Source organism: Aotus nancymaae, unplaced genomic scaffold (assembly GCF_030222135.1).
Source record: "Aotus nancymaae isolate 86718 unplaced genomic scaffold, 86718_ANA_hifiasm-v0.15.2.pri h1tg000067l, whole genome shotgun sequence".
NCBI lineage: Eukaryota > Metazoa > Chordata > Mammalia > Primates > Aotidae > Aotus > Aotus nancymaae.
In genome coordinates, this window is record NW_026988482.1 from 20,549,953 (window position 1) to 20,574,208 (window position 24,256).

The window sequence follows — 24,256 nt, forward strand, 5'->3', positions numbered from 1 at the left end:
AGTGTGGGGCCTTGCACTAAGGACTTCGCACATGTTCTCTCACAGTAACCCTATGTGGGGGCCACTGTTGTCCCCATTTTCTTTTTTTTTTTTTTTGAGACAGTGTCTTGCTCTGTGCCAGGCACCAGGCTGGAGTATCTCGGCTCGCTGCAACCTCCACCTCCCTGGTTCAAGCAATTCTCCTGCCTCAGCCTTCCAAGTAGCTGGGACTATAGGCGCGCACCACCACACCCAGCTAATTTTTGTATTTTAGTAGAGATGGGGTTTTACCATGTTGACCAGGATGGTCTCGATCTCTTGACCTTGTGATCTGCCCACCTCGGCCTCCCAAAGTGCTGGGATTACAGGCGTGAGCCACCATGCCCAGCCGGTTGTCCCCATTTTCTAGCCCAGCATCGGAGTTTAATTAGTCTGCCCTAGTCACATAGCTAGTAAATCGTGGAGCTGTTCTAGCCCAGGTCTCCCAGTAAGCACTTTGTAGTTGAGGCAGATGAACTTGTTAGAACTTTTTGGTTTACAAACCAACCTTTTTAAATTGCTGCTCCTGGGAACATGCAGGACAGATGGAATGAATCTCTATTTCCTAATTAAGAAAGGGACACTCAGAGAACCAGTCACCATTAACCCAAAGTACAGGAGGCCTGGCCAACATGGTGAAACCCCATCTCTACTAAAAATAGAAAATTTAGTTGGGCTTAGTGGTGCATGCCTGTGTTCCCAGCTTCTTGGAAGGGGGAGGCAGGAGAATCATTTGAACCCGGGAGGTAGAGGTTGCAGTGAGCCAAGATTGCACCACTGCACTCCAGCCAGGGCGACAGAGTGATACTCCATCTCAAAAAAATGTTTCTCCTCCCCTCCCCTCTCATCTTTTCCTCCCTCCCTCCCTCTCTCCCTCCCTCCCTCCCTTCCTTTCTCCCATCCATCTTTCCATCCTTCCATCTTTCCTTCTTTTCTTTCATCCTTTTTAGAGATGGGTGGTCTCCCTATGTTGCCCAGGCTGGTGGTGTTGAACTCCTGGCCTCAAGCAATCCTCCCGCCTTGGCCTTCCAAAGCACTGGGATTACAGGCATGAGCCACCACACTTGACCGGCTCTTTAAATTTCTGGTTCGTCCTGTTGCCTCCAGAGTAAGAGAGCTGGAGAGGCTGAGGAAGGAGTTGTGGAGCAGGCTGAGAGGGAAGTCTCAGGACTTGAGTGAACAGAAAGGCAGGAGTGGAGTATGCTAGGTAGGGGCCCGTCAGCAAAGGCTGAGCTAAGACCCTGTGGGATTTGTTAAGAGGTGAGGGGCTGCAGGTGGAAGGGCAGGGAAGAGCGCTTGCTTGCAGTCTGACAAACCTGGGGCTTGGGGTGTGACATACTTTTTGTAAATATTGAGGTTAATAAATCCTAGTTAGTGGTTCCCATTGAAAATTAAAGGAAATAATTTAGTTGGAATTGTCTGGCCAGGCATAGTGGCTCACACCTGTAATCCCAGCACTTTGGGAGGCTGAGGCAGGAGGATCACTTGAGCCTAGGAGTTCCAGACCAGTCTGGGCAACATATTGAGACCCCCGTCTCAAAAAAAAAAAAAAAAAAAGGAGTTGCCCAGCCTGCATGTTTGGCATATTATCGTGATAGTGCAATTTTTCTCAACTGTCTTATAAACCTTCAGAAGCTTTGGGTGAGCGGGGAGGAAGTTGACCAAGGCCAGGTATTCTGAACATTAACATAGCAGTGTGGTGGACAGCGTGGGGCAGGGAAGTGGGACCTGAAGTCTAGCCTAGTACTTGTTTTCTGTAGTTGGAAGGACTGATAGTTAGAAGAGTGACAGAGGGAAAGGGAGAGAAAGACACTTCAAATAAGTCATCCACTGGATTTGGTGATGGGCTGGCCATGGGAAGGGATGGGATTGTGCTTTGTTCATTCGCTTTTTTATGACTGTTTATGCTGGTTCCCTCCTGACTCACTGATGTTTCTCTTGTCCTTGTAGGATCCTGTGTGAAATGCAGCAAAGGGGTGTTTGGGGCTGGCCAGGCCTGCCAGGCCATGGGGAACCTCTACCATGACACATGCTTCACCTGTGCAGCTTGCAGTAAGTGTGGGTGTGGGCGTTGGGTGTGTAGGGATGGGTAAGGAACGTGGGGACTGAGAAATGGAGGAGAGGGAAGATCATCTCTCTGGAGAGAGTTGGTCCATGGCCCTCCTCAGCCCCACAGAAAAGCCAGACAGTGTCTTTTACGGCAGGGTTTCTTACCACCATCAGAGGCTGATCAGGGCACGGTGACTTAATACCAAAGATTGCCTGTGATTCTGGTGATAAATTGAATGAGTTCAGAGTGATCCCTAGTCACATCAGGTTTGTAATATGTAAGAAGAGATTTCAAAAGATTTGGGAGGAAGTGCTGGGATTCACCATGTCTACCCTATTTGTCAGTTCTCTCTCCCACTGTGAGGACCAGCCAACAAAAAGAGATTAGTCAGTCAGCTACCCCAGTGTGAGGTGGTGGTGATGGGGGTGGAGGTCCTTTATTACTCTGTAACCACTTTCCCTACCCAGTCTTTGCTTTGGAGGCTGCTGTATGAGCATAAGGTATGTGTGCACGACACCCGGGTGCTGGTGCCTACCTGGCACACACCTGTGGGCATCTTTGGACTCCAGTACATGCATTATAATTCAAGCAGCCCATCAGGAGTCTGGCAGCCGCTCCCAGTGGAAGATTCTAACACACTGCATGTTTGCCACGTCTGACGATGTTATGGATTATATGTGTTTTCTGGTCTCTGCCAAAGATTAATTTTGAGGAGTATTTTTGGAAAATGTCCTGCTGATATTCTCAATCCAATACTAAAAGGGAATGTTACAGCAGAGTCTTAGTGTGTCAGGGACGAAGGGATCTTTCTTACCATCTGGCCTCGTGGTTTGCAAGCCTGGCTGCTCATTAGAATCACCTGTGGAGACTTTAAAATCCAGTGATGCCCTGGCCCTACCCTGATTAGCAGAATCAGATTATTGAGATTCCTAGCTAATCCTGTCTGATTAGGATTTAGCTCTGATTCTGCTAATCAAGGGTAGGGCCAGGGCATCACCCTTGATATTTCTAGAGTGGAGCAAGTGTATTTTTTCACAGTTTCTCAGATACTTCCAGGGTATGGTCAGGGCTGACCACCACTGGTTTGGGACTCCTCATTTTGGATTCTCCTGGAGAAGAGAAGGGGAGGAACTTGCTCACAGCCAGAGATCCTAATTATTATAAAGTTAACTAGTAGACATGGTTAACTGGTGGCCTCCTAACCTGCTGAGCCTTGACGGTCCAGGCAAATGCCTGAGTTCTAAACCTCAGGCTTTAGTCCTCACTGCAATTTCCCCTGAAACGCATGCCTGAGAGTTTATAGTCTACACATTGATCAGTGTTCACCCATGTAGGGAAAAACTGGGAAAGACTTTGAGATGGATCAAAAAGCCTAGTGAACACCCACAGTGGAAATCTAGGTGTGGTCTGGTTATCGAATTCTTTGGGTCTCTTGGCCTTTCCTTGTCGTTGAGATGTGTTGCACTCTGTAAGTTGTAGAATATTGATGGTAACACACATGATTCTTGTCTGTAGCAGTGCAAACTGTGTCTGGTGGAGGTGCAGGTGATGATTGTTGCCCTGTGGAGATTGACCAGTTTTTTAATCTATTGAGCCAATCGATTTCAACATTCCTGATGGCCTATGGTTATTTGAATTTGCCCAATTATAACACTTATTGGTTCCTTTATTAATTGATGAGTTAAATAAAGTCTTGGGCAGATGTTTGTGTTTTATCTATATGGGAGTTGTGTTTAAGCCCTCCTTTATCTATTTATGTAGTTAAATTGTAATTTTAATTTTAGATTCAGGAGGTGCAGGTATACTGTGTGAACCTGAAGTTTGAGCTTCTACTGGTCCTGTCACCCAGACAGTGAATATATTAGCCAGTAGAAAGTTTTTTAGCCCTTTCCCCGCTCCTCTTTTTCCCACTTTTTGGAGTCTCCAGTATCTATTGTTCCGTCTGTGTGTACCCAAAGTTTAGCTCCCACTTCTAAGTGGGAATATGCAACATTTGGTTTTCTGTTTCTGTGTTAATTCACTTAGGATTATGGCCTCTGGGTGCATCTATGTTGCTGCAAAGGACATGATGTCATTTTTTTATGGCTGTGTAGTATTTCGTGGCGTATATGTACCACATCTTCTTTATTCAGTCCACTGCTGATGGGCACCTAAGTTGATTCCATGTCTTTGCCGTTGCAAATAGTGCTGTGATAAACATGCAACTGCAGGTATCTTTTTGGTAGAAGATTTACTTTTCTTTGCATATATATCCAGTAATGCAATTGTTGGGTCAAATGGTAGCTCCACTTTTAGTTCTTTGAGAAATCTCCAAACTTGCTTTCCGCCGTGGCTGATACACTCCCACCAACTGTATATAAGCATTGCCTTTTCTCTACAGCCTTACCAATATCTACTTTTGGCCTTTTTAATAATGACCATTCTGACTCGCATGAGATGGTATCTCATTGTGGTTTTAAGTTGCATTTCTTTAGTGATTAATGATGTGGAGGCTTGTTTTGTTTTGTCTTGTTTTGAGATGGGATCTCACTCTGTCATCCAGGCTGGAGTGCAGTGATGTAATTGTAGCTCATTGCAGCCTTGAACTCCTGAGCTCAAGCAACCCTTCTGCCTCAGCTTCTGAGTAGTTGGGACTGCAGGCATGTGCCACCGTGCCCAGCTAATGTTTTAAATTTTTTTTTTTTTTTTTTTTTTTTATTATTTTTTTTTTTTTAGAGAAAGAGAGAGAGAGAATAGGAAGGAGAAAAAAGGAAGAGAAAGAGAGAGAGAGAATGGGGAGGAGGGAGAAGGAAAAGAAAGAGGGAGAGAGAATGGGAGTATTGCTTTCTTGCCCAGGCTAGAATGCAATTTAGTAATGGGTATTGAAAACCTCTTTTATACTGATAATTATACTTAATGATGTAATCAGGAAGGAGTAAGGGAAGAAGATAACAAACAAACAGCCAACCAATATTTAATTTAAACCTATGAAATGCTATGCGATTACTGAGGAGTGATTTACTTCCAATTATATAGTCACCTTTGGAATAGGTGTGAGGTGGTAATGTATGTTTTGTGTATTTGAAGTGGAGAGTACTATAAATATTTATTAAGTTTACTTGTTCCGGGTCTGAGTTCAAGTTCTGAATATCCTTGTTAATTTTCTATCTCGTTGATCTATAGAATCGTTAGCTCTTCTTGTTGCATTGATCCTTTTGCCATTATGTAATATCATTCCTCGCCTCTTTTGATCTTTGTTGCTTTAAAGTCTACTTTATCAGAGGTGAGAATTGCATCTCCTGCTTTTTGTTTATTAGTTTATTTTTACTCTCTGTTCAATTGGTAAATCTTCCTCCTTCTCTCTGAGTCTTTGTGTATTGTTTCATGTAAGATGGGCCCGGATGCAGCATACCGATGGGTTTTGGCTTTTTATCCAATTAAAATATATGTAAGTTTAATACCAGCATTTGATGCTAGCTGGCTGTTTTGCCCATTAGTTGATGTGAATTTTTTATTGTGTTAAAGTTCTTTGCTTTTTGATATATTTTTGGAAAGGCTGATATTGGTTGTTCCTTTATATGTATAGTGCTTCTTTCAGAAGCTCTTGTAAAGCAGGCCTGGTGGTGGTGAACTCTCTAAGTACTTGTTTGTTCGCAAAGGATTTAATTTTTCCTTCTATTATAAAGCTTAGTTTGGCTGGATAGGAAATTCTGGGTTGAAAGTTCTTTTCTTTAAGGATGTTAAATATTGGTCCCCACTCTTTTCTGGCTTGTAGGGTTTCTGCTGAGAGATCTGCTGTAAGTCTGATAGGTTTCCCTTTATGGGTAACCTGAACTTTCTCTCTAGCTGCCCTTAGTATTTTCTCCTTCATTTCAACCCTAATAAATCTGGCAATTATGTGCCTTGGGGTTGGTCTTCTTGAAGAATATCTTTGTGGTGTTCTCTGTATTACCTGGAGTTGAATATTACCCTGCCTTGCCAGGTTGGGAAAATTTTCCTGAATGATATCCTGAAGAGTATTTTCCAACTTGGATTCATTCTCTTCATCACATTCAGGTACACCTATCAAACGTAAATTAGGTCTTTTCACATAGTCCCATATTTCCTGGAGACTTTGCTCATTCCTTTTCATCCTTTTTTCTGCATTTTTGTCTTCTCGTTTCATTTCACTGAGTTGGTCCTCGACTTCTGATATCCTTCCTTCCGCTTGATCAATTCGACTGTTTAAACTTGTGCATGCTTCGCGAAGTTCTCGTGTTGTGTTTTTCAGCTCCATCAATTCACTTATATTCTTCTCTAAATTGTCCATTCTCATTAACATTTCGTTAAACCTTTTTTCAAGGTTCTTAGTTTCTTTGCATTGGGTTAGAATAAGTTCTTTTAATTCACAGAAGTTTCTTATCACCCACGTTTGGAAACCTGCTTCTGTTATTGGAATACCGGTGTAATCTATTAAGCCTTGTTCCGTTACTGATGAGGAATTGCAATCCCCTGTAGAGGGAGAGGCATTCTGATTTTGAGTATTCTCTACCTTTTTACGCTGGTTTCTTCCCTTCATTATATATTTGTCCGTCTGTCGTCTTTATAATTACCGACTTTCTAACTGGGTCTCTGACGTCCAACTTGTTGATTCCCAGTGCCGAAATCTGAGCAATCCACTGAGCCGGCCAAAAGAGCGGTGTTAAGATTGATGGTGCTTTTCTGCCCGGGAATATCCGGACTCTGCACCAAGAACTGGCGTGCTAAGGCACCAGCAAAACCGCCACGCCGGCCACAAGAGTCGCCCTGGCGACCCGTGGAGCTCCTCCACTGGGAATCTCCTGGTCCGTGAGCAACTAATGTTCGTCTGAAAGTGTGGCGTCCTCTCGTTCTTTGCGCTTTCACTGGGAGGTACGTGCCCGAGCTGCTAATCATCAGCCATCTTGGATCTCTCTCCCTATGTTTTAAATTTTTTGTAGAGACAGAGGTCTCGCTGTGTTGCGCAGGCTGGTCTTGAACTCCTGACTTCAGGTGATCTTCCCACCTCAGCCTCCCACAGGGCTGGGATTACTGGCATGATCCACCACAGCTGGCCCTCGAGCATTTTTTCATGTTTGTTGGCTGCTTGTATCAGATCTTCCTTTACTCCTTTGACTCCTGCAATGGTTTCTCAATACTTACTCTGTTTTTCAGGAAAAAGAAAATAAATATTATGCAGAGTCCGCTTTCCACCTCAAGCCTACTAAAACTACATTTGAATTAGGGAAGCTGTTGGTGAGGGAAAACCAATTGATGGGTGTCTTAGTCTGTTTGGACTGTTATAACAAAGTACTATACACTGGTTGGTTTATAAACAATAGAAATTTATTTATTTCAGTTTAGAGGCTGGAAAGTCCAAGATCAAGGTGCTGGCTGATTAGGTGTCTGCTGAGGGCCTACTTCCTGGGTACTCATATGGTGGAAGGGGAGCTCTCTGGGATCTTCTTTATAAGGGCACTAATCCCATTCCTGAGGGTTCCACCTCATGAGAATCACCTCCCAAAGGCCCTACCTCCTAATCCCATCACCTTAACGTAGGAATTTTAGGGGGACATAGACGTTCAGCCCATTGCAAATGAGTCTGTGGGTTCCACCCATGGCTGCTTGAGTAGCTGTCTGTTTCTTAATGGATAGAGTTTATCTTTCTTCAAGCACAAGCACAGACACTTAAGGACAAGCACAGACACTTAGGAAGACAGACCTGGTTGGGTTTTTGATTGGTCTAGCATTGAAGGCCTTTGTGGTCTTGTCCCTGTCTTATCACTTCCTGCTTCCTATTCTAGTCAAACTAAATTTCTCTTTTTCACTTCCATGCCTCTGATCACATTGTTCTCCAGAATAGCCTCTCCCCATTCACTTAATACTTAATCCAGTCTTATGACTCAGCTCAAATGCCTCCTCTTCTAAGAAGCCTTCCTTGTTTCCTTAGCAGGAAGGGACCTCATCTCCTGAATTTGGTGCACTCTGCTTTCTTGTTGTTGTTGTTGGTTTTGTTTTTTTTTTAGCTGGATCTCACTCTGTCACCCAGGCTGGAGGGCAGTGGCACGATCTTGGCTCACTGCAACCTCCGCCTCCTGGGTTCAAGCGATTCTCCTGCCTCAGCCTCCTGAGTAGCTGGGACTACAGGCATACACCACCAGGCCTGGCTAATTTTTGTATTTTTCGTAGAGACAGGGTTTCACCATGTTGGCCAGGCTGGTCTTGAACTCCTGACCTCAGGTGATCCATCTGCCTTGGCTTCCCAAAGTGCTGGAATTACAAGCACAAGCTACCACACCCGACCCTTGTTGGTGTTATTATTTCATAGACTGTGAACCGCACTCTGTGGCTCCATTGCCAACAAACCAGGCCCTGGAACAGAGTTGCTGAAGGAGTGAAGATTCGGATTTTGTCAAAAAGTGAGTGCAGGGACATTGCTGTTTGCCCTGGGGCTGCACACATTCCTGCTGTGTGAATGTCCCACTTCCTCCTCAGTTGCAAGGAGCAGGTGGAGTGTTGGAGACTGGACATGTGTCTGAGCAGGTTCTCTTAGACACTGAGGGTAACTTGCCTTTGTTCAATTACCTGATTGCTGCCCTTTACCTCAGCTTTCAGCAGAAGGAGGTGCCCGGGAGCTCTGTGTCTTGGCTCTGCAGATCCTGAGTGTGTCTCTGTGAGCCTCAGCACCATGGAGATGGCACAGCTGAGCGTCTGGGCACATCCAGGGCATCACCTCCTTCTTAGAAGAGAGAATGGGGGCAGACAGGGAAAGAGAATTTCTCAAGGTCAAAAACCTGGCTATGGAGCTGGTACAGAATCCAGGCCTCTTGAATCTAGGTTCAGCTGTACTTCCCTGTTTTTCTGGTTCTCCCTCCTCTGATTTATTTCCACCTGCTCAAGCAAAAAGAATGGTGTTTTCTTTGTTCTTTACCTTATTTTGGTTATTGATAGAGTCTGGTTAGTGTATATATTTCTGAACATATATGTATATATATCTTTTCTATTTTTCCATTTCATTTATGAAAATGATCTAGTTTGAAACACTAGATATAATATGTAAAGCTAGATTTTATATATTTATGGCATATGGATGTATCTGTCGGTATACACACACACTTCTTGAGGTCCATTGATATACTGTGTTAAAACATGGTGTTGGGATACCGTCAAGCTCACACTTACAGGGCAAGGCCAGGCCTGACTAGTTCAGTGAAGATACAAGCCACTTTTTCTTCAGGCAGTTTATTACTTACATAGGCAACAAAAAGAATATGTCAAAGATACCATCTTCCTGGGTCCTTGTCCTATAAACTGAAGAGGATGACTTTGAAGCAAAAGGGGCCGATGACTGCAACACAAGTGGGATTTCGAGAAGCAATTTTAGACTGAAGCTAAGTGGTCTCAGAGCCTACAGCTCTGTTCTAAGGGGCAGGCAGAAATCCCCATACCTCAGTAGAGATAAGACACTGTCTGGGCCGGGCACCATGGCTCAGGCCTGTAATCCCAGCACTTTGGGAGGCCGAGGTGGGCAGATCACCTGAGGTCGGGAGTTCAAAACCAGCCTGACCAACATGGAGAAACCGCATCTCTACTAAAAATACAGAATTAGCTGGGCGTGGTGGCACATGCCTGTAGTCCCAGCTACTCAGGAGGCAGAGGAAGGAGAATCACTTGAACCTGGGAGGTGGAGGTTGCAGTGAACCTAGATCACACCATTGCACTCCAGCCTGGGCAACAAGAGCAAAACTCTGTCTCAAAAAAAAGAAAGAGAAAGACACTGTCTGGTGACAGACTCCTGGGGGAATAGGGAGGTGAATGAGAGATGGGCGTGCATCCTTTTGTGTTCTGGAAGCCTACAAGGTGTTCCAGCAAGATTCAGGCAAACCTTTGTGTACATGGATACGTGCAAGTTCCCCCAGGCACTGTGGCAAGTTCCCTTACACAGATATGCACATTTCCCCATCTGCTGATAAGAAGCAGCAATGGGAAAAGCTGTGTGAATGTTTGAAGCAGTGATGGGAAAAGGTGTGAGAATACTTTATCTTTTTTTTTTTTTTTTTGAGACAGGGTCTTGCTCTGTTGCCCAAGCTGGAGTGCAATGGTGTGATCACCGTTCACTGCAGCCTTGATCTCCTGGGCTCAGGCGATCCTCCTACCTCAGCCTCCTGAGTAGCTAGATTACAGACATGCACCTCCATGCCCGGCTATTTTTTATTATTTTTTGTAGAGACAGGGTCTTGCTTTGTTGCCCAGGCTGTTCTTGAACTCCTGGGCTCAAGCGGTCTTTCTGCCTCAGCCTCCCAAAGTGCTGAGATTACAGGCATGAGCCACTACATCTGGCCACTGAAAAGAAAATTTTAAAGACAGAAACCTGTGATGTTAGCATTGTAGCTTAGCTACTGTCAGTTTTATGTTTTCCTTTCCAGTTTTTCTCCAAATTTATTCACATTTTTTAGAGTTGTGATCATAGTATATAAACAGTGTCGTAACCTTTTCAATTTCACATCATGTCATAGTTCATCATAATTTTAAGTTACATGGTGATCGGCTGAGTCGTGCCACAGCTAGTGGCTGGTTTGCGGGTTGCTACGCACAGCTCCTGCCAGTATCTTCGTGGCATCTTTCCTTCCCTCTGCAAGATTGTTTTCTTGGTGTTCATTCCAGCAGTAAGCATCAGGGTGTGGTGTGGGCATGTGTGTGGTTTGTTCAAGTTCCCTTCTTTCTTGCTGTGCTCCTTGGGCTGGGCATGTTTGGTTTCTGTGGAGATGAGTGCTGTGGGTCTCCCTCCTCCCCACTCAGGCTCTGCCCACCCCAGGCGGCCGTGCCCCCCACTGGCACTGGATGCTCTCAGGATTCTGTTGGCACACCCTGGAGTGGGAAGGAGGTCCGTTGAGAGGGCAGGAGTGGCCTTTGTTGGCAGCTGTGTCCACTTACGTGTCAAGTGGCCTGTCTGAGGGAGGCTGGTGCCCACCTGTGCCTCAGAAGCGGTGGCATGAGAGGAGGAACAACATGCTGGCTTGTGGGGTTGAGTGGACTTCTCGGCACCTTCAAGAATAGTCTGGAGGCCAGGTGCAGTGGCTCAGCCTGCAATCCCAGCACTTTGGGAGGCCAAGGCGGGCGGATCACTTGAGGTCAGGAGTTTGAGACCAGCCAGGGCAACATGGCAAAACCCTATCTACTGAAAATACAAAAATTAACCAGGTGTGGTGGCAGGTGCCTGTAATCCCAGCTATTTGGGAGGCTGAGGCAGGAGAATTGCTTGAACCTAGGAGGCAGAGGTTGCAGTGAGCCAAGATTGCGCTATTGCACTCCATCCTGGGTGACAGAGCGAGACTTGTCTCAAAAAAAAAGAATGGTCTATGAGGGAGGAGAAGTAGGCAAAGTCCTCTGTCTTCACTCCAGGCAGATTGAGGTTTAAAAAGTAAGACATTCATTTCATAAACAAACTTTATCCTAGAGTCAGGTGAAACCTGTTTGCCACGTCAGTGTTATCATTTTTATTAGTTTGACAATATGAGATGGAAAATGATGGATCAGGTAAATACAGTCTCCCTGCCAGAAGCCCATGGAGCATCGGGGTGCCCACATTGGGGGTGGAAGTTGGAGAGCAGCCAGTCCCACAGCTGATGGAAATTATGCCCAGTGCAGGCCTGAGCTCAGTGGAAGGCTGCAGAGGGTCAGACAGGGTCCACCTGGGATGGTGCTGGGATGTGTAAGTCAAGGCCAGAGTGAATTGCAGTGGTGTGACCTACTGTTTATATGCCTGGGTGCAGGATGCACTGTGACCTGCCAGCCATGCCTGAGTGGGGAGAAAAAGCCAAACTAAGAGTGTGTACTGTTGCTTATTTCACCTTCCAAAAACCAAGTGTCCATGCCTGTTGAAGATTGTGAATGGGATTTATAGTAAAATCTCACTTTTTGAGACTCATTTGGAAGAAAGCCTTTCTTAGTAAAAAGCCTGCATCTTGAATGCTCACGAAAGGCTGATTTGTTACTTGAGATAAATAAAACAATTAGGTCCAAGCCTAGTGCTGTGGAACAGAGGTTCTTAGCGAATGAATGAGTGCCTGGTGATGGAGTCACCAGTAAGCTCACCTCTGAAGTACTGGAAGGTTCTTGTCAGCTATTTTGTTTTTCTTACAAAGTCTTAAATACTGCATCTGAAATCCTGTCCCATTTTTGTTGACTTTGTAAATGACCTCATCAACCCCAGCCTCTCAAAATGCTTACACATTTTGAATCAGTCAAGCCTGAACTAGGGAGGTCTTCCTTCCATTCGTGCAGGCCTGCTTCTGTGAAACAGTCACCGCGATATTTACAGATAATGTATAGGTGAGCTTTCTAGCTTACTGTGGGCCCAGTACCACCTAGCTTTCCTCCACCCGTGGTGGCTCACTAAATCCTGTGACAATTCAGTGAGTTCAGCATTCATTGTTGTTATTATTACTCTCAAGATGTACAGATTGAGGCTTGGAGAGTTTTAGTTTGTGGTTGGTTACGTCACTGTTAAGTGGTGTGGCTGGCACTTGAACCCAAGACCCGTGGATCCACAGCCCTTGCTGTTAGCCACTGTATTAAATTACCTTTGCTTAGAGTATTTGCCAAAGGCAGGAGCCGGGCTCTAGCTGTGGGGCCTTACCTTGACTTTTCAGGTTCAGCAGCTGCCTTGGGGTTGTGTGACAGCAGAGACTGGGTTTTTGGCTACCCTGGAGTTGTGAGTACAGGGAGTGCCCTGGGACTGGGAAATAGGGGAGGTAGAATTCAATAGTGGGAGGAATGCACTCATGGCAGAGAAATGGACTAAGGGCTTTGATCCCTGAATTTCTGAGCTGTTGAATTGTCCCAATATTGCTCATCATATTCAGCAGTTCTGTGTGAGCTGAATGAGTCAGCCAGCCCTAAGGAAAAAGCTGAAGATCAGGAATGTGAGAAAGGAAGAGTGGGCAGATGCTAGAGATCAGTGGGCGCGGGAAGGATCAGGAAGCAGCCAGAATAGGCCGGAGCTGGGCAGGGGGCCGCCAGGGTCAGAAGAGAGTGGAGGGGCGCCTTACTTTGGTTATCAAAGGGTCACTTGTGTCCGTCTCCCACAGGCCTAGTTCTGCCAGTGCACCGGAACTGCGACCAAACCTGGTTTCCCAGGTCAGACTTTGCTGGTCCAATCAGAGGCCACAAAGTCCCTGACAGCAGAGACCGTCAGATTCCTTTGTTCCTATCACATGAACAGAGTCTGAGGGGTTTTGCACTATGCTGTAGAGGTTAACTGGTGTAACCTGTACCTTATGTGGCCACGTCTGCATCCTAAACACCTGATACTGCATGTGTGTGCTTTTCGTTGGAAGTCTGTACCTTTCCCCTGTGGTAGTCCCAGACCAAGGGTGATACTTGGTGGTGCCCAGGGTGTCACCTGTCTTCTCAACTCTAAGAGGAGAATGAAGAGGACTCCAATACACCAGGAACATCACACCATAATTAGCAGGAAGATATTATACCACAGTGCCTCATCTCAGAGCCAGAGTCCCGGGTTAAGGAGTAAGCTCTTTCACCCAGGCTGTACTACCCAGGCTCTTTTACCCTGACAGTATTCCGGCATCATAGGCACTCCTCAGGTTTCTGTGGCCCTCTCATCTCACTGAGCGTGTCCCTTCTTCCATGTGTCTCTCAGCTGTTCTCACATTTCTGTCCCTGGCTCTGGTCCCTTCAGCTTCCTTCTCCTTCCCTCTCCCTTCCCTCCTTCTCTCTTCTCCTTTCACCAACAGTATTGTTTGCACCCATAGGTGCCCATCAGTGCATCCGTGCCTGTAACGCCAGTGTAATGCTGGCTGCTGTCTGGAGCGTTTATTGGCTCTGTCTTCTCGCGTCCCTTGCTTGCCTTCCAGCCATACTCATCTGACACTAGAGGTCATGGGGTCTCAGAGCGGTTGCCCAGCTGGTGAGTGGGGAAGTGGGTTCGTGCCCAGGGGCAGGTGGCCACTGCGAATGTGCCTGCCACCACATCCACAGCCTTCACCCTTCACTGTGCCTCAGTCACAGTCACAGGAGCCTGTGGCAGTGCCGACCTCTGGCTCTGCCTGCAGAGATCCTGATTTCTGGGATCTGTGTGTACAGGGGGAGCATCCTAGGGTAAGTGGTGAAGTTCGCTGGGAACTTGGCCGTAGCCCTGCAGTGGGCCTCACCACCAGCCCACTTGACCTTCATTTGGACTTCAGTCGTCTGGCCTCTCTCCTGATCTGTAGACCTGAACCATCCAACACAGCAGCTGCTGGATACTTGGCGCTCTTGAGCACTTGAAATGTGGCTAGTGTGACTAGAGAACTGCATTTTCCATTTGATTTCATTTTAATTAATTGAAGTTTAAATTTATTTTAGTAGCCACATGCAGCTATGGCTACTGTATTGAACTACATATAAAGCCTCTAGTTCCTAAATCTTTTTTTTTTTTTTTAAGACAGAGTCTCACTCTGTCACCCAGGCTAGAGTGCAGTGGCACAATCGTTGCTCACTGCAACCTCCACCTCAGGAGCTCAAGCGATCCTGGCACCTCGGTCTCTGAGTAACTAGGACTATAGGCACACACCATGCCTAGCTAATTTTTTTTAAATTAATTTTTGTAGAGATGGAGTCCTACTATGTTGCCCAGATTGATCTCAAACTCCTGGGCTCAAGTGATCCTCCCACCTTGGCCTCCTAAAGTGCTGGAATTACAAGTGCGAGCCACAGTGCCCAGCTTCTAAATCTTCTTAGCCAGTGTTCACTTATTAGTAGGAAATTACTCATGAAATTTATTGGTTTTGATAATTTTTACGTCACCAAGTCAATATAGTCACATTGTCAAAAAATGTATATGGGAGAAAAAAATCACCTATATAATTCAGTACCAGAGAGAGCCCCCAAAAGTATATGCTGCACCTACAGAGACATTTTTGCCTGGTTTTCATCACAGTGTGTTTGCTTTTATGCCCTGCTTTTTCCACTTAGAAATATATCATATGTCTTTTCCCTCACTGCTCCATAGTCTTCATAACCGTCTGCTGTGTAAGATCCTGTTGATTTGATGACTCAAAGTCGACATAACCTTCCTGCCAGTTCAAGTTTAAAGAAGAAGAGAACTCTTACCATGGGAGCTCCCATACTCTTCCTAGGAGTTCTGAGGCTGGCTGGGTGTGGATCCTGTGGCCAGGTTTTCAAGGACCAGATGGTCAGCCTGGGGGTCTGGCAAATCCAACAGGTCAGTCTAGGGGTCTGGCAAATCCAATGCTTGTCCAGAGGGTGCAGTCCCTTTTTTGTGGTCAGGGGCAGGGTGACAGCTGCGTCTCCACACCAGCAGCAGCCCTGCAGTGGCCGCCATTGGTGGCATTTTGATGCCAGCAGGGTCTCAGATGCCCTGTTGTGGGCAGACCGTCTCTGTCTCTTGCGTGGATCACTGCTGTCACCTCCAGTCTGGTCCCTGGTCCTGTCTGCTTCCCTGCCCACCTGTCCCTCCATCTACCCTGGTCTCTGGGCACAGCAGTGAGGAGACCACTCCCCAGCTCTGAGACTTTCAGCTACTTTTTGCCTTAACATTGTAGTCCAGTTCTTTTGCTTTGGTGTTTAAGACATTCCTTAAAATTAGTTCTAACTTCTTTCCTGTCTTCTTTCGTTCCAACTACCTCCCTCCCCTGCTGCCCCACAACCTCCTGAAGCCCTGAAGCCCCGAAGCCCTGAAGCCGTGAAGCCCCTGGCCACACTGAATATCACCTGCCCTTTTCTGCTCCTGTACTTTGTCACCCTTTCCCTTAATCACCACCCAGGTGAATATCACTCTCGGTTCAGTGTCTTCCACTGCCGTTTCCATTGTGACTCCTCTGATCTTGGGTCCCACATGCACTTTGTTCATTTGCCTCTCTTATGGTGTTTTAAATTATGATTAGATTGAAACTGTTTGCAGGGATCTCTGTCTCCCTCAGATGATCAGTTTCAGGATCATAGGGACAGGGTTTAACTAATCATGATTTTACTCCTTGTAACCCTTCAGCACCTTTAGTATAATTCTGAACACAGAATAAATGTTGGAATAAATAAAGGTGACACTTCTCCATTACCTGGCACTCATCACTTCACCTCCCCACCTGCCTTCCCTCATCCCTGAGCAACCACTAATCTATTTCCCATCCCTATAGATTTGCCTATGCTGATATTTCATATGAATGGAATAATATGATATATGATATATGATCTTCTGTTTCTGGCTTTTTTCACTTAGCATGCATTCTAGGTTCATCCACGTTGTAGCATGAAATCAGTATCTCATTCCTTTTTATGGCTGAATAGTATTCCCTTGTACAAATGTACCATGTTTTGTTTATCCATTCAGCAGTTGATGGACCCTTGTTTTTATTTTCGGCTGTTACACTGTTGCTATGAACATTCCTAGACAGGTGTTTATGTGAACATATTATTTCTGTTCTCTTGGGTAGAACAGGAGTGAAATTGCTGGTAACTATTTTTAACCTTTTGAGGACCTGTTTTTCAAAGAAGCTGCACCATTTTACATTTCCACCAGAAATGTATGAGGGTTCCAGTATTTCCACATCCTTGCCAACACTTGTGCTTATCTAGTTTTTTTTTTCCAAATTAATAGGTCTTTTATTGCATCATTTAAGTATCACAAGTAGGTCTTAGCTATGATAGGCATCTTGTTTCTGTAGCTGGACAACTCTAAGGTCTTACTCATCAGCCTGCTGAACAGTTCCTTTTTCAGAGACATAGATACCATCCAAAAATTTCCGGATATCCTTGTTTTTAACTGTTGTAGCTTGCTGAATCAAAGCCGCTGAATTTGAAACAAGCTCAATGTCATTTCCTTCAAGGATTAATTCATCTTTCTGGGCTTGAGATACTGAACAAGCAACACCTGGTCTCATTCGAACCCTGTGGATGTATTTTTCACCCAAGAAATTTCAGATTTCAACAAGAGACCCATTCTCCTGGATAACGACGTTGATGGGGAAGTGAGCATACACAGACCTCATCTTGTAACGGAAGCCCAGCGTGACACCCTTGATCACGTTCTGTACATGACTACAAATAGTCCGAACCGTAGCCAGTTCCTTTCAGTTACCCCACCATTTGTCAGCCCAGAGCCTCTTTTTTTTCTTTCCAAGAAGACTGAGTTCTACATTGATGTGATTGAAGTCCCTCCACAGGGTTCCTCTGGGGCCCTTCACGATAACTGTGCGTCCCTTCAGAGTAATGTCGACATCTTCTGGAATGTCGACAGTCTGATTGCTGAGAATGGTCTTCATTCTCGCAGTAAACGCGGCCTTATCTAGTTTTTTGATTCTAACTATCCTATTTGGTGTGAAGTTGGATCTGATTGTGGTTTCAATTTGCATTTTCCTGGTGACTGGTGATGTTGAGCATCTTTTCATGCATTTGTTGGCCATTTGTATGTCTTATTTGGAAAAAAGTCTTCTCAATTCCCTGCTCATTTTTAATTGGATTGTCTTTTTATTATTGAGTCTAAATAGTTCTTTATATATTTTACATATAAATCTCCTGTCAGATATAGGATTTGCAAATATTTTCTTTCATTCTGTGGACTGTCATTTCACTTTGTTGATGGTATTGTTTACAGCACAGAGGTTTTAAATCTTGATACAGTATAATTATGTACTTTTTTTCTTTTGTTACCTGTGTTTTCGGTGCTTTTTGTAGGAAAACATTGGCTAACACAATGTCACGAAGATTCATGTCCATGTTTTCTTCTAAAAGTTTTAAAGAGATTTAACTAATAAGAAAAAAGTCTCTCTTGTGCACGCATTTACCATTTCTGCTCCTCTTCATCCCTTTGTTTAGATTCAGGTTTTTATCTGGTACCATTTTTCCTTCTGCTTGAAGGACTTCTCTTAACTCTTTTCCTTTTTCACATGCTGATCTGGTGATGAATTCTTTAAACTTTTGTATGTCTGAATTCATCTTTCTTTCACTTTTTATTTTAAAATATATTTTGCTGGATATAGAATTCTAGCTTGATACTCTTTTGAGTTCCTTATTTATTTATTTGTCTGTTTTTTACTATTTTCTCATTTATTTTATTTTTAATGAGAAATCTGACATCTTTATCTTTCTCGGTATGTAACGTGTTTTCCCCCGCTCTGGTTGCTTTTAAGATTTTACCATTGATTTTGAGAAATTTGATTATGATGTCCGTTGGTGTACTTTTCATGTTTCTTGTGCTTGGGAGTTTGTTGAGCTTCTTGGATCTGTGGATTTGTAGTCTTCATCAAATCCATTTCTTCACATTCCTCCCCACCTCCCAGGGACTCCAGTGACTCCAATCTTAGGCATCTTGAAGTTGTCCCACGCTCACTTATGCTCTTTTCATTATTTTAAAAATTCTTTTCATCTCATTTCATTTTGGACATTTTCTATTGCTATACCTTAAATTCACTAATATTTTCTCTTGGAATATGTAATCTGCCATGAATCCCATCCAATGTATTCTCTTTTCTAAAATTAAAAAAAAATATTAATTTATTTATTTATTATTTATTTGTTTATTTTGCAATGGAGTCTCGCTCCCATCACACAGGCTGGAGTGCAGTGGCGTGATCTCGGTTCACTGCAACCTCCATCTCCCAAGCAATTCTCCTTCCTCAGCCACCTGAGTAGCTGGGATTACAGGCTCACAGCACCAGGCCCGGCTAATGTTTGTATTTTTAGTAGAGACAGGGTTTCGCCATGTTGGCCAGGCTAGTCTCGAACTCCTGACCTTTGGTGATCCACCCGCCTCGGCCTCCCGAAGTGCTAGGATTACAGGCCTGAGCCTCCACGCCTGGCCTTTTATTTACTTATTTATTTATTGAGGCAGAGTCTTGTTCTGTTGCCCAGGCTGGAATGCAGTGGTGCAATGTCATCTCACTGCAACCTCCACCTCCCAGTTCCAGCGATTCTTGTGCATCAGCCTCCTGAGTAGCCAAGATTACAGGCATGAGCCACCATGCCTGGCTAAGTTTTGTATTTTTAGTAGCGATGGGGTTTTACCGTGTTGGCCAGACTGATCTCAAACTCCTGGCCTCAAGTGATACGCCTTCCTTGGCCTCCCTAAGTGCTGGGATTACAGGCGAGAGCCACCATGCTGGGCCAGCCAATGTATTCTTTATCTTAGACATTTTTGGTTTTCATCTCTAACAGTTCAGTTTGGGCCTTTTAAATATTTTCCACGTTGCTCCTTGACATTTCCAACATATTGAATGTAGAAACAATAACTTTTAATGTCCTTCTCTGCTAATTCTAATATCTGTGTCTGCTCAGGGTTCGTTTCCATAGATTGATTATTCTCTTCCCTGTGGGTTGTGCTTTCCTGCCTCTTTGCATGCCTGGGAATATTTGATTGGCTGCCAGACGTTGTAAACTTTACCTTATTGAGTCTTGGATATTTTGTGTTCTTTAAATCTTCTGAGCATTGTTCTGGGATGCAGCTAAATTATTTAGGAGCAGTGATCCTTTCCAGTCTTGCTTTTATGATTTATTAGAGGAATTCAGAGCGGAGCTCAGTCTAGGGCTCTATGATTCCTCATTCTCAGGCTGGTGGGAATGGGCTCTGTTTCCAGCTTTTGTGGGTGCCAGGCACGGTTCTTGCTAATCCTTCACATGTTTTTCCTCTGACTTTGGTTAGTTTCCCCCCAGGCAAGTGAGGAAATCAGCGCTCTGCTTAATACTTAAAGGAGCCCCTCTGCACATCTCTGAGCTGTCTCTCTCTGCAGTGTTGTCATCTTTGAACCAGACGATAATAGCCTGGAATAGGGGAAATGGAAAACTAACTATAAGACAAAGAAAGACTTTGGAGGGGCGCATGAGAAGAGAATTGGAGCGTGAGGCCACGCTGCTCAGAGCATGGTTCTTGGCCAGCACCGGGAAGGGCCGGGAAAGAGATGAGAATGTTTAGAGACCACATTGCTCAGAGCACGGTCCTTGGCCAGCACCCGGAAGGGCCGGGAAAGAGATGAGAATGTTTAGAGACCATGCTGCTCAGAGCACGGTTCTTGGCCAGCACCAGGAAGGGCCGGGAAACAGATGAGAATGTTTAGAGACCATGCTGCTCAGAGCACGGTTCTTGGCCAGCACCGGGAAGGGCCGGGAAACAGATGAGAACGTTTAGAGACCTTCCTAAGAGTTTCACAGAGTGGCTTTGTGTCAGTTGAATTGGATGATAACTACAATTGGGGCTTGGATTTTCTGTTATTTTTTCTATGTTATTGTATTTTACAAGATAATAAGTCTGATGGACAAAAATAAAAAAACAAAAGCCCCCCAAACCTAGCTCTTTGCCACAGCTAAACTGAGAAGGAAAGAGTGACGTGGGGGATTTGAATGAGGAGGGAGAGAGGGTTGTGATTTTTAGCTCTGGTGGGTGTCGTTTGAGGAAATGGAAGGTCAAGACGGGATGCTGGCAGCAGTCACAGCAGATACCTGGTTTGAGCTGCGCTGGGCTGCCTTCCCCACTGTGATCCTACTTTTATCCTCACCAGGGAACCTGAAGGGTTTGGGTGACAGCCAGGGTCTCATTTTCAGGAAAGAAACGAAGGCCAGTTTGGACCCCACGCCTGAGTGCTTTTCTACTTTGTCCCTTTCCGCATTGCTCCTTGGCTTACTGAGGCCGGGCAAGCCTGCAAAATTGAGGCTGAATCTCTCTTTTGCTTGAGCCAAACCAAAGTGATTTGTTTTTAGCAATATCTTTTAAGAATTAACCTATTCTGGGGCCGGGTGTGCTGGCCGGTTCCTGTAATCCTAGCACTTCGGCTGAGGCAGGTGGATCACCTGAGTTCAGGAATTTGAGACCAGTATGGTCAACATGGTGAAACCTCATCTCTACTAAAAATACAAAAATGGCCTGGGAGTGAGGGTGCATGCCTGTAGTCCCAGCTACTCAGGAGGCTGAGGCAGGAGGATGGCTTTAGCCCAGATAGTAGAGGTTGCTGTGAGCCAAGATTGCACTCCTGTACTCCAACCTGAGTGACAGAGCAAGACTGTCTCAAAAAAAAAAAAAAAAAAAAATTAACCTATATTCTAGAAAAGCTGTTTGAAGTAGAAGTAGATTGGGTAGAATTTTGTGTGACGATGCAGATATTCTAAAGCTGACTTAGTCACAAGTGGCCATCAAGTACACAAGATATACTCGTTCAAGTACTGGTGCTAAGTTTCCAGTGTTATCTTAATCAATTTAAACTTACATGTAAATAACCACATGTGGCTGGTGGCCACCATGGGCAGTGCAGGTAGAAGTTGCTAACTGCGACAGTACAATCAGAAAATCCAAGTGACTGCTAATTTTTACTTGCTTTTCTCGGGAACTCTTCTCATTGTTGGGAAACTCTTGCATTTTTACTTTTCAGAGAGATATTTTGGAACTGAAATTTGTGGTGGAGTCTTACCGTTAAGGACCAATTATGTTTCCAGAATAGGTTATAGCTCATTTCTATTTTATAGGGAAGGAGGAATGGTGAGTAGCATTGCAGGTTTTAGTTCTGTCAGATTAAATGGCTGACCTCTCTTTATGATGTCCCTAACTCTTGTTTTCATTTGCTAAACTACACCGGCTTTATCAGATGCATTTTTCTCTTTTCAACTGAAGATACCCTAAAGGCAAATATAAAATATTCATTCACGGCCTGCATGGTGGCTCACGCCTGTAATCCCAGCACTGTGGGAGGCCAAGGTAGGTGGATAGATTGAGCTCCGGATTTCGAGACCAGCCTGGACAACATGGTGAAACCCCGTCTCTACCAAAAATACAAAATTAGCTGGACGTGGTGGTGCATGCCTGTAATCCCAGCTACTCAGAAGGCTGAGGCAGGAGAATCACTCAAACCTGGGAGGTGAAGGTTGCGGTGAGTCAAGATCTCACCATTGTACTCCAGCCTGGGCAACAAGAGTGAAACTCCGTCTCAAAAAAAAAAAAACAAAACACACACACACAAACACACACACACACACACACACAAAGTTAGCCAGGCGTGGTGGCATCTGCATGTGTTCCCAGCTACTCAGGAGGCTGAGGTGGGAGGATTGTCCTAGCCCAGAAGGAGATCACACCACTGCACTCCAGCCTCGGTGACAGAATAAGACCCGGTCTCAAAAAAAAAAATTCACCACATCTATGGGAAGTGTCTTTTTCAAGTGGATTCTCTGTAAGTCTGTACGTTTATCAGTCAATTTTTTTTTTTTTTTTTGAGACAAGGTCTTACTCTGTCACCCCGGCTGGAGTGCAGTGGCCTGATCTTGGCTCACTGCAACCTCTGCCACCCAGGTTCAAGCAATTCTGCATCAGCCTCCTGAGTAGCTGGGATTACAGGCTCATACCACCACACCCGGCTAATTTATGCATTTTTCGTAGAGATGGGGTTTCACCATGTTGTTGGCCAAGGTGGTCTCGATCTCCTGACCTCAAGTGATCTGCCTGCCTTGGCCTCTCAAAGTGCTGGGTTAACAGGTGTGAGCCACCACGCCCGGCCTATCGGTCAATATTTTATAAACGGCTGATGTAATAGGAAAATAGCATTTTGACTACTGTATTCTAAAACCGTAAAAATGGTCTATTGAGTGTATATTTAGTGTGACTGTCATCGACTCTTTCCTAGTGCAGTGAATTCCTCTGCTGGAAGCAAGACGATTCTGAAACCAGAATTTTAAAGATGTAGCACTGACACTCCCACCCCAGCGTTGTGTTTGATGCTGATTATCCAGGGATGGTTTAGGTCTTAGCATTTTTGACTAAGATGAACAGCATCAAATGGCAGTGTCGGTTCAGAGACAAGCCTGAGGCATAGCCTGACTTGGTGGTTCTCAAAGTGTGGTCTCTGGACTAGCACCATCAACGTGACTAGGGAACTTACTAGAAATTCAGAGGCTCGGACCCCTTCCCACACTTACTAAATCAGAAATCTGTGTTTTAACAAACCCACCTGGTGGTTCTGAAGCGTGCTAAGGTTTGAGAACCACTGAAGTCTTTGGTGTTTATCCCTTGGCTGTCCCATTTTGTCCTCTGTCCTCATTACCTCCGCCATAGCCACAGCAGCTCCCTGGCATTACACCTCTAAGTATGAGCCGCCATAGCAAGTCAGTGAGGACAGTGCTCAAGGGAGCAGAGAGAGGTTTTACTGGGAATGCCAGGAAATCCATCTTCTTTCCTGCAATGGACTGAACATTTCTAGCGCCCCAAAATCCCTGTATTGAAACCCTAATCCCAATGTGATAGTATCTGGAGGTGGAGTCTTTGGGAGGTGATTAAGTATGAGGGTGGAGACTTCATGAATAGGATTAGTGGATTTATAAGAAGAGCTCAGAGATTTAGTGAGTTCCCTTTCCACCACGTGGGAACACAGCAAGAAGACAGCCATCTGTAAATCAGGAATTGGACCCTCACCAAGAACCTCACCCTACTGGCACCCTGATGTTGGACTTCCAACTCCAGAGCTGGGAGAAATAAATGTCTGTTGTTTAAGCTCCGCAGTTTATGGTATTTTGTTCTAACAACTTAAATGACTAAGACATTCCCTTAGTCTGAGAGATACTCCTTTTGGAACAGACAACGAGGGGGACAGTATAGTGTGGTGGAAAGAGTGTTAACTTTGCACAAGAGAGACCTGGGTTCAAATCTCAACTCTTCTATTTATTTAACTTTTAGCTACATAGGTAAATTTACCTCTTTAGCTTTTGTTTCTCCGTTAGCAAAAAAAAAATCCAAAAAGCTTCAGTAAAACTCTACCATAACGCAGTAAGTGAGTTTCAACTGCCCAGACGTCAGGGCACATTATTGCGAGATTAATGAAATGACCCAAGCAGGCCTCTAGGGCTGGCCAGCTTGGAATAAGTTGTGCTGCCTCAATCTGTCCTTGTCCTGGCTGTGGTTTAGCACCACCTAGTGGCGGTTGGGTGCTCTAGCTTAAAGGTCAATGAAGAGGATTCTGGATCCTACTATTGATTGGAACTTTCAGGAGAATGGCAGGGATTCCAGGAATTTTCAGGTTAGTTGGCATCTGTTCCATTGACCAGATCTGGGGTGATTTAGCTTGGAGAATACCTTTTTTACCTCCCTGTTTCTCAGCTTGCTGTTTCCTACCTGGCCTTGCTCTCAGCAACGCCCTTTCTCCGAAGATACAAACTTTAGCCTGTCTCTAAGTGGAAGGTTACCTATCAAGTTACATCCAAATGCCTGTCATCACAGGGAGTTTT

The 24,256-nt window shown here is 44.9% G+C and overlaps 1 protein-coding gene and 1 pseudogene across 1 annotated transcript in view; one reads left to right on the plus strand and one right to left on the minus strand.

Moving 5' to 3' along the window:
* Positions 1 to 24,256, plus strand: part of LIMD1 (LIM domain containing 1) — an 88,379-nt gene that overhangs the window by 40,301 nt on the left and 23,822 nt on the right. Inside the window, exon 2 of the mRNA XM_012470771.3 lies at positions 1,969 to 2,070. Within this exon, the coding sequence (XP_012326194.2) occupies positions 1,969 to 2,070 (102 nt within the window). The remainder of the gene's footprint in view (positions 1 to 1,968; positions 2,071 to 24,256) is intronic.
* Positions 16,640 to 17,336, minus strand: LOC105729830 (large ribosomal subunit protein uL6-like; annotated as a pseudogene).